Raw genomic sequence first — 16,599 nt, 5'->3', positions numbered from 1 at the left:
ATCAAAATCTCGACAAACTTCGAGCATCCTTTTCAGTCAAAGACTAGGGAGATTTATCATACTTTCTCGGCATATAGGTGACTCAGCAATCTAATTCTTTGGTCCTCAACAGCAATCATATCTCCAAAACATTTTACAAAAAGCTAAAATGACCAATGCCAAGCTGTCCAAGCTCTTATGTTCGCTGGCCGTGCTTCAGGATCTACCACTCCATTCTCAGACCCTACCCTCTATTAGAGCAAGGCGGCAACACTCCAGTATATCACTCTCATGCATCCGGATGTAGTGTTTGTAGTAAATCGAGTTTGTCAATACATGCATCAACCATTGGACTATGATTGGAGCCTTATAAAGCGAATTCTCATATATTTAAAGGGAAAATTCAGTTTGGTTTGTGTATTCGAAGATGATATCATCTTCATCTAAGCACATTGACCAATGTGGATTGGGTGAGAAATATCAAAGACAGAAAATCAAAAGGTGGATGTGTGATGTCCTTCGGTGATAATATTATATCTTGGACATCCAAAAAAGCAACTAATGGTGGTCCGATAAAGTACAAAAGCTGAATATAGATTTCTCGCATGCATTGCTACTGAACTTTTGTGGCTAAATCTCTATTTACAGAACTAGGAGTCTCGAGGGCTGGAGCCCCAACTTTGTGGTGCGATAAAATAGGGGCATTGCACTTAGCAATGAATCCGGTCTTTCATGCTTGCACAAAGCACATCAAAGTTGATTTTCACTTTGTGTGTGACCATGTGTAAAAATAGAATATTTCAATTAAATTTATTATATCATCAGAGCAAATAGTAGATCGTCTAACAAACCTCTTGGATTCGTTAAGTTCAGTTCAGAGAATTCAAAGACAAACTGAGCATTGTTCCTACCATACTCAGCTTGAGGGAGCATGTGAAAGATTCTCCAGCTGTTCATTGTGAGGTGCAACATAATATGCCTCCGGCAAACACAGATGGTTATTTTGAACAAAAGAAGCCAATTAATAAAAGGTTTCGTGCTGAATGTCATGGTTTTTCATAAGCCTGACATATTATTTATGGTTTGTTATTGTTGGAACAGTCTTCTCTTTGCTGGCCACTGCCACTACGACTAAAATTTTTAGATTTTGACATAAGATTGACTGAAGCAGTCAGCTGATTTGATATAGCATTGTCATTTGAATCCAAAAGGTGTTGTTCCCAAATAAAGAGCATGCCATGTAGTTCATTCAAAGAAACAAGATTCATTCTAGTCTTAATTAAGGTTTTAAAAGCACGGTATTCCAATGAGTGGCCTTTAGGAAGCTGCATAGCCAAATTATTCTCCAGTATTGGCTTGGATTCAATTGCAAGCTGGTGTGCGATGAACTTAATTTGCTGAATATATTCATCGACAGATGTATTTCCTTTTCTAACGTATTGAAGCTGGCTTTTTAACTTCATAATGCAAGATTTTGAGTGTGCAGCTTATGAATTTTTAAGGGTTCTCTACACCTCACACGAAGTGTTCAATCCAATAACCTGGCTGGGAATAGGTTTATTCAAGGAAGACATGAGCCAACTCATCAAAAAATGGTCACACTGTTTATACCACAATGACAATTTTAAAAGTTTTCAAGAAAATTCCAGGACCGGAGTCGATGTCCACCTAATCTAATTCTAGGTCCAAGACTAGGTACCACTTTCAAAAAATTCAATGAACAAAAATTAAGATTTATGTCAAATTTAGACAAAATTCTAAGATTAAGTTTGAGATCAATGCAATATAAGATCTAAAGCTTAAATTTTCAATCAAGATTAAAATTCTCATTAGTAAGGACTAAAATCTTATTCCAACATGAAGAGAGAAAATTAAGTCGGTGTGACTTTCTCCCCCACTATGTCTCTTTTTAGAAAAATCTAGGAATGAATCGCCTCGATAGATGATTTCTTCAATTTTCCAAAAAATTATTTTCAAAAAATTCACAAGAATCATTATCGAAATTTAATTCGGATCATACACGATCAAATTAATCCATTCCCAATTCAAGCAAGTCAAAAGACTCTTTCAACCTCGATGCGCCGCGAGAAAGTACTCAAGACTAGATCAGCCATGATCTTGACAGATCAAATAAAGGGTTGCTCAAGCAAGCATACTTTATTAAAAAGATTTCAAATTAACTAATTGCTTTTTCAAATTAGTGAAAAACTGAGGAGGCATTCGAACAATAAATCTTTCTTGATCCTCATCTAGAATTTCTAAAAATACAAGAGGAAAAGTCCAAAAAGACTTACTCACCCCTCACTAGGTTCAAATTCAAGGAATTTGAACCAGTATTTTTAAATTTGAAAAAATGGGACAGCCCATTTGGACGTTCTCCATTTGGTTCCATTAATGGAACCAGAAGTTTCTGATTCAATTGGAAGGGAAACCAGCCATTAATGGTGTGCCCCCATCCTTTCCTTTCTCATTTGAATCCTAACTAGCTGGTCAAGGACCAAATCTCTAAGGCAGACATGAAAAGGCAGCCCCTCCATGCTTGTTCAAGAATGCCGAAGTGAGAGCGCTCGTTGGCAAGGAAGAAGGTGCTCTTGCATGCAGAGCATGTTTCTTCTCTATGCCAAAATCATGGAAATTGTTCCAAATCCCTTGGATTTCCAAACAATTTGTCTAGCACCAAGTCATAATGATTTGGTGCCTATATGAACGACCCTTAGCCTTGGAAGGGGTGGACATCTCTCCCAATAGCTCACTCAAGCTTCCACCTCACTCCCACCTTGCGATCTCCCTCAAGCTCCCCTCAAGCCTCCACGCTACTCTCTCAAGGTCTCTTGAGCTTCCTTGTTCCTAGCAGTCACAAGGAGGCACTTCGACCGTGCGCATCAACTCATCCAGCCATCCTCTCCATCAGCCCAAAGTTTGGTCCAACACCTCAACTCTCTAGCCAATCGGCACTTGAGGTCGGCATCTTCAGCTTGATTCCAACCGACTACAAGGCAGCAGCTTGGTTCAGCCTTGGCACCCCCATTCAAGGTGTCACAGCTCAGCCGGGTCCAGCCTAGGCATTTCTACTCAAGGTGACTCAGCCAAAGTTGCTTCCCCATCCTAGACATTTCAGCCTATTAAGCTCACTAGCTGCCCTTCGCTTGAGTTGATTCCGGCCACAACATTCAACCCAACTCGGCACCTTGTTCTACGCTGTTTTGGTCAGCAATCCAAGTTTAACTTTGCCTCAAGTTTTCCAGCAAATCAAATTAGTAACCTCTCTAACTTGCATGAAAATTAATTATATTGGCATGCATTCATAATTTTTTTCAGAAAAAATGAGGATCGGACCTCATTTAGCAGCCACGAAGAGGCTGACTGCTAACAGGGGCAGAACGATTCCACCATGCCTGCTTTGCAGCAGCTTGATGATGGTTGGCGCCTCTTCCTATCATGTTAAAACTAGGGTTTGAATACCTGGGGTTTTAATATCCTTACGCCAAAATCAGTGGGTTCTATTTCTGTTTTTCAATTACAACCAGCAATTGACTTGATTTTCATCCTACCAAATGTTGATGATTTGTCACCATAATGAAGATCCTAACCTGTCTTATGGTTTGAGGTCTTTGCCTAGCCCTTTAACTCAAGAGTGGAACCTCTCTTTTGCTGCTGCAAAACTGTAACCTTTATGCATGATTTTGATCATTCCAATCTTTACTAACTTTTTTCCACGCATTACCTTGCTAGAAATGATGAACAATGCACCTCTTTTCATGTGAATGAAGAGTGGAGATGGCAAATGAATTATAGGTTTGGGTTGGGATTTCTTCTATTTTTGAAAGCTAGGAATGATTTCCAGCTGGGTCACTATGATGATAATGTACATGTTAATGCATGTGTGCATGTATTCCCACGATCGTCCAAAACTATTTGCATCAAATTCTGTTTTTTCAAAAATCAGAAAATGATGTTCTCAAAATCTGATTAAAAAAATCCTATTTGAGCGATATTGGATGAATACTACCATGATTTGGGCAACGATACCATCCTCTCATCTATGTATTTGAATGAATGAATGCAAAAAGAGAGGAATGAAGCATGAATGTTCTCTTCAATGTACAATGGATTCGATCTCAAAATCTCACAAAACAATTCCATCAAGGATTGGGTCTACTCAATCCATGAGGATGATCAATCTTAAAATGGAACAAATCAGTCTAAATGGGCTCATTTCAAACTTATCTCATTTTTAAAATTTTTAGAAATATCTATGATTTTGAAAATCAACTATAACAAGTTCATCTAGTTGAGTTTCAAAAGAAGCTCTTAGATCCAAAACAACTATTTTGGCCAAATCCAAAACCCCTAGAGAAATCCGATTCTCATAAAAAATCGCTTTGAAAAACAAATTTCCAAAGATCCACCCTTCTTCAAATCAATTATATCTAAACCAAACTATTTTCAACTCAAAACCATTTCTACAAAACTTCCAACTTAGAGAAATACATAAAATTTCCATAAACTCAATACCAAGAATTTTCTAATATTAGGTTTTGATATAAAAATCTTGTTTTTACTAATATCCTATATTAAAACAAGTTAAAATCAACTTGTTTAAACCAAATGCCACTTCTAAACCCAAAGCCAATGCTCTAATTTAGAGGAATACACAAATTTCCTCACCCACAGAGAAGATTTCTCAAAATTTCCAAACAAAAAAGTTGGGACCATTGAAGCTCGTCTTCACCTAATTCATCTTGGAACCTCAATCACAAAATCAAAAATTTCCAAAATTAAGCCCATGTAAATCTTCTCCAAAAGCTTTTCTTCATATTATAAATAAGCATGGAGAACGTCCTACATTTTCACCTCCAAGGTGGACCAACATGAGATCCAAATTAAATTATACATAGAGAGAAATCGAGCGAAGCATGAATGAACATATAGTTTATTTCATGGATGCATACACATTCACTTCACCAATGCACCAACTCACTTTCGCAAAATGTGAGTGAGTCAAATCCGAGTCTCTACCGTGACTAAGTCATATTGCGATACTTGAACACGTCACTTATTTTGTTGTGAAAACACAAAATTTCTTAAATGATTGCAAAAACATACATTTTAAAAATCAATTTCAAATCTATCATTGGATTTTCTCTAAAACCAAATCAATTTTCAAACCCAAATCTAGCAAATTTTATTATCAAAATTTCCAAAATCAAGTTTCCCAAAACAAAACAATCGTACATTCCAATTTCCAAACTCACCAATCAAGTGAGATCAAGTTTTCTCCAAAATCAAGTCCAAAATCCCAAAATATTGGCCAATTTCTGGCTGTTCCCAAACTTATAAATTTCAAATTCAAAAATCTAAATTCAATTTTTTAAAACCAACCTTTGGTTTAAAAGAAACAAGTTCCGATTACAAGAACTTCCAAGATCTAGCCCAAATCTCCAATTTTCAATTATCAATTCAAGATTTTAGTTTCAATGATGCTATGTCAATCTCCAATCCTATTTCAAAAATCCAATTTCAAATTTATCCAAAAATTCAATTTCAATTTCGAACCAAATTCAATTCAAAAATCTAATTTCAATGCCAAATTCTATAAAAAAAAAATCAATTTCAATCCTATTCAATTTCAAATCCTAATTCCATTCAAAAATTCAATTTCTTATCCAAGATTAAAATTCTCAGTTTCTCAAATTTTAATTTTTGGATCAAACTAAGGATAAAACATATTCTAGGTGATTCCCTTTGAATCTAATCTTTGGCACAATCTCAAGAATAATCCAAAGGATCCCTTTCCAATTTCCAAAGAAACTAGAGCACAATAAAAACATACCAAGTTAGAAGTGGTTTACATTATGTCTTTATTAATTTCCAAGTATACATGTATGTATACCAATTATGTTTTCCACTTCTCTTGCACCTATGGATGTGCACAACTTCTTCTAGATTAGACTATAATATCCACTATACATATTTGAGTGATAGGTCTGAATTTACCTTATATTTCTCATCTAACTACCAATTTCAGAATGAGCTACATATTGATTCATAAAAGTGTTACTGAGGCTATTACATCTACACACAATGTATATATATATAGACTATTTATTTGTGTGTGTGTGTGTGTGTGTGTGTATATATATATATATATATGTATGTATGTATGTATGTATGTATGTATATTACTGAGGCTAACAACTGAAAATGCCCCCATTTAGTTGTCTAGTTTCAGAAACACATTTTTGACATCAGATATATAGTGAAATTCATACGCTATCCTCTTTCTTGAATTTTTAATATTGCCTTCATTTTCTCTTCTAGATTTTTTGTTTAGTCAGTGTACTTACATATAATCTTTTATCATTCATGTTAATGACTCAAAACTTTCGCCAAGGAAAGCATTTCTAGTGTAGTATAGAAATCATCCCCTCTTAACTTCAGTTCTTCACCTCCAAAATCAGGAATATAATAATTAGCAACAATTGCCAAGGAAACAAGCTACCATTTCTATAATGTAGCACTTTTGTCTACAAACCAAAATTCAATAGATGTATCACATATTTATCTTGCCAAGGTTCTTGATTTCATTTCAAATAGTAAGTAAGTTCTCTCTCTTATACATACTATCAATATTGTCATCAATATAAATCCATAGAAGTAAACTATCCTCGAATCCTAGTTCATGGGTCATAGCATGTTGCTACTAACAACAATCAGCTTGACAGGATGTTGAAGTCAAACTGGTTGGTTATGTGTATTGGTTTCTGTAGCAGTTTGGTTGATGACAAATAAGGCCTACTCTTTCATAATGGTTTCACTAGACCTATTTTCATGTGCATTTTGCTTGGGCGAGTCCCTCCAAGAATCCAGGTTTCTCAAGTCACTATCGGGTTTGAAGGCTAGGTAAACTTCAGAAGACCATCCAGTTAAATTGCTGTTAGTGTTAGGTGAGCAATTTCATGAATAGTTTCCAGAAATCTCAATGACGACCAACTACTCCCATTGAGTGCTAAAATATACTCGTGAGGTCAATTTGTGACTATTATAGGCATTCTAAGATCTTCTTTGCACCAAGATAGATTGTTAATAAGATTATAGAGCACGTTGTCATAAATTTATAACACACAAATAGATAATCCCAAGTGTCTATTAAGCTTACAAAAAAAGTAGGCATACATTTGCTAATAAAATCATGATACATACAACCGCAGTTTATTAATTCAATCCATCAAATTAGGTACCTAGAACCTGTTATAAGTGAACAAGAAACGTTGTACCAGAACATGTTTCTGTATTCATTCTATAAAAGATTGTTAACCACAATAATATTCTCTTTGGAATAAGTATCAGAGAAAGATCATCACAGCCAAGAGTATGTCTTTTGTCATTCCTATCTTAGTTTTTTTTTTTTTTTACTTTAGTGTCATTATGTAGAATCTCCTGTTCAACAGATTGATTTCTAGAAACTTTTATGTACTCTTCATCACAACAGTCCTTGCTTCAAATGTTCTGATATGCTGGACACAAACAATATTCAATCATAAAGTACATGCACACTGCTATGAAGTTTGACAAATATGCCGTGATCTAACTAAAACATGGATGCTAAGAAGTCTTATAGATAGTTACATCCTGAGGCACAGCAATATATTACATAGAGTGTCTTCATCACAACACATTGCTTGCTCTAAAGTGTGTATAGCCTCATATTTGCATATGTTTAAATACATATATACAATTTAATATATTTATGTACATTTAACATCCCAAAATGCACATGCATTGCATACTTCATTTAATGGCTGGGCATTCTCATTTCACATCCACCCACTTCCATTGTCAGTCATAACACATATAAACATGGAAATATGAGACTTTTGGATCTCATCATGGATCCCAAAAAGGCTGACAAATGTATCTAAATTCATAATGACTTTGTACCACAAGTTCTTAGCTCTGTTACAATGTTATTCACACATTTGCATATCGATGCATGTATATACTCACTAATTTAAGCACATACATACTTTTATATGGACTTGTGTGTATATGTATGCCTATATATATATATATATATATATATATATATATATATATATATATATACATGAAACTGGAGCGATGGACGAGATGAAGCCTATGGCCGTAGTGGTCGGGTCGAGAGTGACAGCACAAGGGGTGAAAGTGATGTGGTTTACTAAGAGTGCGTTGGATTAAATTGTGATGCTCAAAAGCACCATAAACCCAGCGCATTGGATCATTTTTCTGAGTTTAAAGAGAAATTAAAAGGCGACCACATGCTTCCTCTAAATTGCCACAAATCCAGTGTATTGCATCAAATAATGGGCATCAAAGGGGAAGAGCGAAATGGGGTTGATGCACTGGTGGGTAGAGGCTCCGATTTCTTAGGGCGACCCGTGAACACCTCCAACATTCGTCTGCAAGTTCAAGCAGCGATCTGTGGAGAACCCATGTCGGTTGGGTAGCAGGAAGGAAGGGTAATTGGGAGGGAGAAGGTTAAAAAACATAAAAAAAAAAAAAAAAAAAAAAACACAGCTCTAAAAGCTGTTCGATTTTTTTATTCGATGGTTCTGATGAGCTGTCCGTAGACATGGTTTAGTTTATATATATATATATATATATATATAATGAAAGTATAAGAAGTACATGTGCCACTTGTGGATGAATATTTCCATATTTGGAAAATATAGAATCTACTCAAATCTATATATTCCAGCACAGTCCACCGACAACCGAGTTTATGATGACTGATCTAGTAGCTGAAGCTCTCTTGCAACATATATTTGTTTATATATGATCACGTTATAACTTGCCAATTACAAAATACATATGACGCACAGTTCCATTATTGTGTCTCAAATACTTACTATATTCCTCAGATAGAGGCAATCCTGATTTAATGGGATTGTTTCGTACCTTCCTTCTCTATTGGCCTATACACATATACATCTATCTTCATATTATAAGATGTCCGTTATAATTTTATTTATTCCTAGAACTGCCTGATTATAACTCAACCTAGTTTTGACTTGTTCCAAGATTATACATAATAAATAAATAATTAAGTATATATATATATATACCGTACAATTTCAAATAGGTGCAATTAAATATATGTATGTATATATAATAAGTGAAGACCATATATATATATATATATATATAGTCTTCACTTATTATTATCCCTTAAACCATATATTATATATATATATATATACATACATATTTAATTGCACCTATTTGAAATTGTAGGGTCTTACATCTCTATTATTGGACATAAATGGAACATCTTGCAATAGGAAAATATTTTCCATCCTCTACTGTTTTCATTTTATGTTTTTTTTTTTTTTTGTTTCCTCGTTTCTATAACTGTCTGCACATGACGCAACCATTGTTGCGTTCGCTTTTTCAGTAAAATCTGGATATTCCTTAGAATATGCCTTCGTTCCATAAGTTTCTGAATCTCTCCCCTTCTTTGGTCTTCCTGTATGGCTATGGGGTTTAGACAATTGGAGGGTTTATTCACTTCAACCCGGGATTCTTAGCATACATACTTATTGTTCAAGGATTAACCCAGAGGCTCCTAAATGACCTCAAATTTTGTCATGGCTAGGAGCAAATTTTATAGAACTTCAGTAAATATTTTTATAGTGATATGCTTTTCATTAATTCAATTTCACCATCTTAATTTGACTATTATGTGGAATAGCCCACCATCACAACTTTTTCAAGATATGAGATAAAAATAAGAAGTTGGTAGGTGAGAGACACTAAGATGCAATGAACGAAGAACGAGTTCCACCCTTGATTTTTTTTAAATCAACGATTGCTAGAAAAACAAAGACAAAAATGTATGAAAAAAATAGAAGAAAAAAGTGATGGAGCATTTTCATTATATATATATATATAATAAAATCTCAATGGTCAAACTGAAAATGAACAATAGCTGATATTATTTTTCATCTGTCTAGCATTTTAGTGTGGACCAAGCAAGTATTAACGAAAAAGAAAAGAGACAAACGAACAAGAGATATAAAATAAAAAAAAGAAGAAAATGAAGCATAAGTGAAAGGCAGATTTTGACAAAACATATCAAATTGGCCAAATTTAACACTTGACCTTGAAGAAAAACATATTCAAGAAAAAAATAATTTACAAAAAAGTGCTCACCTGTTGACTAGAAAAGTAGAAGGCAACCAAGAGTGAGATTGAGTTATTCAATTAACTTCTCGAATGTTTCCGTTGCCTTGCATGTCGCTGATTAGTTAAATTGCGTGCAAAAGAAGGGAATGCTTTTGTAATTTAAAAAAACATGTCCTTTACAGCACTTTTTTTTTTTTATCTAAATATAAACAGCTTTATATAACCAGCTTTGATCGCTGATGCAGTATTTTTATTAATCTTCAAAAAGTTGAAGCTCAACTTTCCTAAGAAGAAGATGACGGTTGGCAATCGGCCACAGGGCCCGCCTTGTTCTCATCTCACAGGAGTGGTTCACAGTTCACTCTGTAAAGTAAAGGTGAGACCCTAAAGCAGGGATCTGGAACAATCTACTCTCGGGAGAGACAGAAGGTAGAGACGGAGAGGATGAAGGCAAGGAAGGTGGTACTCTTCCCCACTCCAGGCGCCGGCCATATCGTGGCCATGATCGAGCTCGCCAAGCAGATTCTCCGCCATTCCTGCAATACCCTCTCCATTACCATCCTCCAGATCAACCCTCCTTCCGCCTCCCCGCTCAACTCCGCCGCTGCCTCCACCCACGCCCAAGCCGTCGCCGCCTCCGGTCTCAACATCGACTTCGTGGAGCTCCCACCAACACCATCCGATGACGCCCCAGAAGGGGGAGGCCTGATACCGACCCTGCGCTACATAGAGTCACAGAAGTCCTCCTTATCAAAGACCCTCGCCTCGATCTCTGCCACCGCCACCGTTTGCGCTATCGTCGTTGACATGTTCTGCCTCGGCGTCTCAGACGTTCCGGCTGAACTCGGCATCCCCACCTATGTCCTCTATACCTCCGGCGCTGCCATGCTCGCCTTCCTGCTCTACTTCTCGGAGCTCGACCGGAAACACGCTGGTGATTTCAGAGACCTGAAGGAGTTCTTGGAGATTCCAGGTCGATGCCCGTTCCCTGCTTCTGCCGTACCGGCTCTGATGCAAGAGAAGAACAACCCGACCTACCGGTGGTTCTTGAGGGCCTCGGAACTTTTCTCCAAGGTGGACGGCGTGCTGGTCAACACCTTCAGAGAGCTGCAGCCCAGACCCATCAAGGCGTTGAAGGACGGGCTCTGCAAGCCCGGGCTCCGGACACCACCCGATTTTCCGATCGGGCCCCTCCTCGGTCTTGGACCCGCAACCGAGTCTCAGGATCACGAGTGCATCAAGTGGCTCGACCGGCAGCCGCTGGCGTCGGTCGTCTTCCTCTGTTTCGGCAGCATGGGCGCGTTCTCTCCGGCGCAGATCGCCGAGATCGCTCAAGGGCTCGAGGGAAGCGGGCAGAGGTTTCTGTGGTCGATTCGCATCCGGCCAAAGGGCGCTCCACAGTTCTCCGAGCCCAAGGACGTGGACCCGAGCGAGGTGCTGCCGGAAGGGTTCTTGAGACGGACGAAGGAGAAGGGACTAGTGTGGCCGAAGTGGGCGCCGCAAGTGGCCATTCTGTCGCACCCCGCCGTTGGAGGATTCGTTTCCCACTGCGGGTGGAACTCGACGCTGGAGAGCGTGTGGTTCGGCGTGCCGATGATCGCGTGGCCGCTGTACGCCGAGCAGGGCATGAACGCCTTCGAGCTGGTGAATGACTTGGGGCTGAGCTTGGAACTCAAGAAAGAAGAGGAAGGAGGGGAGCTGGTGAAGGGAGAAGAGCTGGAGAAGGCAGTGAGGAGCCTGATGGAAGGCGAGGAAGGGAAGAAGGTGAGGGAGAAGATGAAGGAGGCGAAGAACATGGCAAGAAAGGCAATGGAAGAAGGAGGATCTTCGTATTCGACTCTGGCTTCGTTGATTCAAAGATGGACCAAGGAGGGATCTTGCAATACATAGTGCTATTATCTCTTACACAAATTCAGATACTGAACAAGTTATCGTCCACAATTATAGGTAAAATAGTGAAAAAGGGTGTACGACCAAAAGATGTGCTTGTGTTGAATGTGCTGTCCTCCAGCTGCCTCGTTCGTGGTTCTTTTGTTTTTCTGTCCTCATGTTCATAAGGAGGTGTTAATGCTTTGCTATTGGGCGATTAAGTCTCCTTCGATTCTTGTCTGTATTGCTATTAAAATGCTTTCTGTATTCTAGAATGGGGGTCCAACTCTTGATGTAGACGGCCAGCTACATTTCTCTACTTCTCTTCAAAAAAATATTTTTTTTTTCCAGAGACGTGCTGGACTCATGGCAGTATATGTGTGTTGTACCTTTCAAAGCATGGGCCATTTGGAACCATTATTCTTGAGGAAACCAAAACCTGACATCAATGGACATCGGACTTTCCTACGCCATCTTTCTATCGGCGAAAGGAAATGTTCCAAGCTAATGCAGCAAATGGGTGGAGCCCCAATGCCGAGTTTAACGTTATATGCATCAAAATATTTATCAACACACACACACACACACACACACACACACAGAGAGAGAGAGAGAGAGAGAGAGAGGTCACTTAGGAGGGGAGAGGGAGTATGGCTTAAACGACCCAAATATATCAATGCTTGGTCTAACTAGTGTACTTAGCTGAGGGAACAAACCAAACAAAATGAAAGAAATTTTCTGACTACTGCAGTCTAGCTGCTAAAGAAACTGATACTAAAGCTAGTTCTACTAGTGCTGCTAGATCCTTATCATGGTCTGCCTCAGATCTAGCAATCAGGCTGATCTCTTAGTTTTTCCGATCACGTTGAAGCATCTTCTGGAACCAGTAAGCCGACATTTTCAGGTGCCTCTTGAGGTCTGCATAATCCACATAAACCAAACCGAACCTTGCGGTGTAACCTGACCTCCATTCAAAGTTGTCGACCAGAGACCATGCAAAGTAGCCAACAACATTAGCTCCATTGTCAATTGCTTTCTTTAGCTCAGTAAGGTAGTTTCTGTAATAGCCTATCCTTGTAGTGTCATGTAATCCAGCAGGCAGGGTAACATTCCCGGGTTGATCCATTCCTGCAAAGTATATTGTTTTAGCCACTAATAACCATAAGAGAGAAGAAGAAAACGATATGCTTAAGTAGCCATTCTTCATTGATAGTTACTCACCATTTTCAGATAGAATCATGGTTGGATTTCCGTAGCGTTCTTTGATGTATGTAACAGCTTTATTGATACCCCAAGGCACGATGTACAGCCAATATGAGTTTGCCTGAAACCAACCATGAGTTAAGTAATTCATTAGTTTATTGCTTAAATTTGATGTTGCTATCGGCCGCTAATACTGCTGAACCTGTATGACTTACTTTCGGTCCAATTGGCTCCCCATGGCGTGCATCTGATAAGAATCGAGATACAATCAAATCATTAGTACATGAAAGGAATATAACTGTAAGTCACATAGTCGTGCTCGTAAACAGAGTGATGAACTATATAAGGGGATATGGATGTGCTCAGGCAGAAAGAGGTTCTGCACAATGAATACTTACAAGCAAAACCATCATGCCAGTCATTCTGATAGCCTGTTGGTGTCTGGGTGGTTGGTTGCTGATCATACATGTAGTAAGCAGTATACTGATTAACACCAAGGAAATCAATGGACCCTTTTACCATCTTTATTTCTCTGCTTGTGAACTTGGGAAGCCGTTCTGCAACGATATCTTGCATCGTCCTAGGATATTCGCCATACACAATTGGATGCAGGAACCTGAAATTTTTTTTTTTCAGTTCAAGGGTTAACGAGGCCTGGTTAACTTAACCAATTGCATAATGGAAATCCCTTTGTTTTGGGTATGTTCATTCAATCCAAAGGGAGCAGTAATAGCTCTGTTTATGTAAGACTAATCAAGTTAATGATGGTACGCACCAACCAATGTGGAAGTCCCTTGCTCGTTGAGCAGCATATGCATCGGCCTTAGACCTACTGAGAGGTTCATACCACACAAAATCTAGAAGAATACCAATCCTGCCCTTTTGAGCTGCCTGTAAGCATAGCAAGTGTACCAAAATTTAGATTTAATGTAGAGAAAACCGGCTACCTGCTGCACAAGAGAAAATTTAAACATAAACCTGATACTTAGTCCGATATCTTTCAACTGCTGCAGCATGAGAGAGAATCAAATTATGTGCGACAATGTAAGGTTCAGTTGTAGAGTTTCCTGCTGAGCAGTTGCCATTTGGTGGGGAGCACCTTCCTGGTGCAAAGAAGCCATTGTCATAACCAAGAGCAGCAACAACCCTTGGCTCATTGAAAGTCATCCAGTTCTTCACTCTGTCCCCGAAAGTCTTAAAGCAGAAATCCGCATAATCTGCAAAGTCCTTCCTGAAGTGAAGAATCGATAAACAATATCTATCATCAGGACAATTTCACCCAGTACATGACAATAAAATTACTATTTTATCTGTTAAAATTCAACTTCGAAATGCTACATCTTCAAAACCTTTCAATGCTAAATCAATGTCAAACGTGGTCGAGACAGACTTTAAATTATCAATTTTTTTCATTTAACCAATTCAATTCTTCCTGAACTTTCAGAAACTACAAACTTCATGCCAAATTTTCGAAGGTACGGCAGCAAGCGGAAAGCCTCATACATATGCTCTTAGGAGAGCCGATATCTTCTTTCAAGAAGGCGGCAGAAGGCAAAGATTTATTTCAACTTACACGACTCTGCGGCTTAGTAGTCCATTGTATTTCTGCTCCAGTGCCTCCGGTAGGTCATAGTGGTAGAGGTTAGCATACGGTGTAATCCCTGGAAAGAAGAAAGCTTTCTCATCAAGGCAGAAACGGGCAGCAACAGGAGGAAGAGAAGAGAAGGATTGCTGCTGCCTTTACCTTTCTCGAGCATGTAATCGATCAACCTGTTGTAATAATCCACACCCTTTTGGTTCACTTTGCCCGTTCCCTCTGCATTGTTAAACAGGATATACATCAAACTCAGTTTTTATTTTTTACTTCTCTGTAAGTTTTTAATTTCGCAAGCTGGTATGAGTTAGATATCCATCCATGTATCTAATCGCAGTGCGACTCAACACCTTCTCCATTCGAACACCCTTTGCAGGAGACGAACGAATTAGTGCCACCGTAATATGACAAATCCTGGCCTAACGAACCTCTGGCTTCGTCCCAGTTGCATACAAAGCTCTCTACTTACAAGATTCTGTAAGCTCAAGGAAGAGGCAAAACAAAGAAAGGGAAGTGAAAGTATGAAAAGAAGATTGCCTGGAAAGATCCTGGACCAGGAAATAGAGAATCTGTAAGCGTCCATGTTCAGATCGACCATGATGTCCACATCTTCCTGCTCACACAGTCAGAAAATATAACATTGAAGCAGCTCAGTCATCGTGCACCCAAAGGCCGCACGATCAGCAAAGAGAATAACAGCTTTCAGATCAAGCGTAACGATTAGAACAGAACCGCATGGGTTGGCATTCCACATTCAACTTCCTTTTGTCCTAATATGCAATCAGGGTGGACTATTCACAGAACTTTGGTCGGAACTTTTTTGTGGACATTGGGCGACCACGGCTTTCTTAACGTAGATCCCTTTTTAAGTTGACCCCCCTCAGAGCTATGCGGAGACTTTACTTGTTTACTTTGGCAATCGAAAACAAAAAAAGAAAACTATTATGGACAACAGTATCCACTTCGCCTTAGATACGCGCAGTTTGTTTCCTTCAACAAATGAAGTTAATCAAGAGGATTGCAAAACTAGCGATGTTGTTTTTTAAATACTAATCGAGGTCAAACTTGGTAATGAACCAACGTTAAAACAGACGAGAAGAGAAGAAAGGAGTGAAAGCCTTACTTTGTAGCGATGGTACTGATCCACGGATACCTCTCCAGTAGCATTGCCAGCAATAATTCCTGTATTAACAAGACATTTAGTAAACAAGAACTACCTTATATTGACCAAATAGAAAGTTTATTGTGCATTGAACTAAGCCCATCTCGGCCCAGGAGTTGAACTAAACCCTCTTAAAATCTGCAATAAAATCTTTCAAGTGTACGTCCGAAAACCGTCTCAAGTATTTAATATTGTCTTACAAAAGAATTCAAAACTTAGTCACAACGTTTAAAGCAGAGAAAGACATGCATGCACGTACATATTAAAAACTATTGTAAGCAGCTTGTATAAATTTGGTGACGGTATTCACACAGTTTGTGCTTACTAAATAACCATTACTGAAACCTCTATGCCCTTGACCAGTGTTGTGTATATCACCTGGCTGCCTGACGAAGACGTCCCAGATGCTGGGTCCTCTGCCATCTTTGCTGGCCATGCCCTCCACCTGATAAGCCGACGTCGCGGTGCCGAAGACGAAGCCCTTGGGGAAGCTGCCCCTGTGCAGGCCTCCTGTGTCCAATCCCTGCGAGTTCAGCCATGATCTCTCACCAGCATTATGGGCTGAAGACTGTATTAAGAGGAAGAAGAAGAAGAAAAGGAATCTCTTCATCTTCTCAGATGGGCAGAG

At 38.8% G+C, this 16,599-nt stretch overlaps 2 protein-coding genes across 2 annotated transcripts; one reads left to right on the top strand and one right to left on the bottom strand.

Annotated features, from left to right (window-relative positions):
• Positions 1-10,368: 10,368 nt before the first annotated feature.
• On the top strand, positions 10,369-12,366 carry LOC116264972 (anthocyanidin 3-O-glucosyltransferase 2-like). The gene has a single exon (XM_031645458.2). The coding sequence runs from the start codon at positions 10,588-10,590 to the stop codon at positions 12,031-12,033; it is 1,446 nt and encodes a 481-aa protein (XP_031501318.1). The 5' UTR covers positions 10,369-10,587; the 3' UTR covers positions 12,034-12,366.
• Positions 12,367-12,710: 344 nt separating this feature from the next.
• On the bottom strand, positions 12,711-16,599 carry LOC116264396 (beta-glucosidase 44-like; the record flags this gene model as incomplete). Its single annotated transcript, XM_031644588.2, has 11 exons — positions 12,711-13,140; positions 13,234-13,336; positions 13,431-13,462; positions 13,614-13,831; positions 13,991-14,106; positions 14,194-14,446; positions 14,789-14,876; positions 14,960-15,031; positions 15,347-15,422; positions 15,933-15,991; positions 16,350-16,599. Coding segments are annotated over 11 exons (1,548 nt in total), but the record flags the coding sequence as incomplete, so codon positions are not given.

The sequence above is a fragment of the Nymphaea colorata genome, chromosome 11 (assembly GCF_008831285.2).
Source record: "Nymphaea colorata isolate Beijing-Zhang1983 chromosome 11, ASM883128v2, whole genome shotgun sequence".
In the NCBI taxonomy this organism is placed as follows: domain Eukaryota; kingdom Viridiplantae; phylum Streptophyta; class Magnoliopsida; order Nymphaeales; family Nymphaeaceae; genus Nymphaea; species Nymphaea colorata.
Note: the sequence above shows the minus strand (reverse complement) of the source record. Positions and strands in the feature narration are given on the sequence as shown.

Bases quoted from the DNA above. Each gene is read 5' to 3' on its own strand.
- LOC116264972 (XM_031645458.2), top strand. From the start codon at position 10,588: ATGAAGGCAAGGAAGGTGGTACTCTTCCCCACTCCAGGCGCCGGCCAT.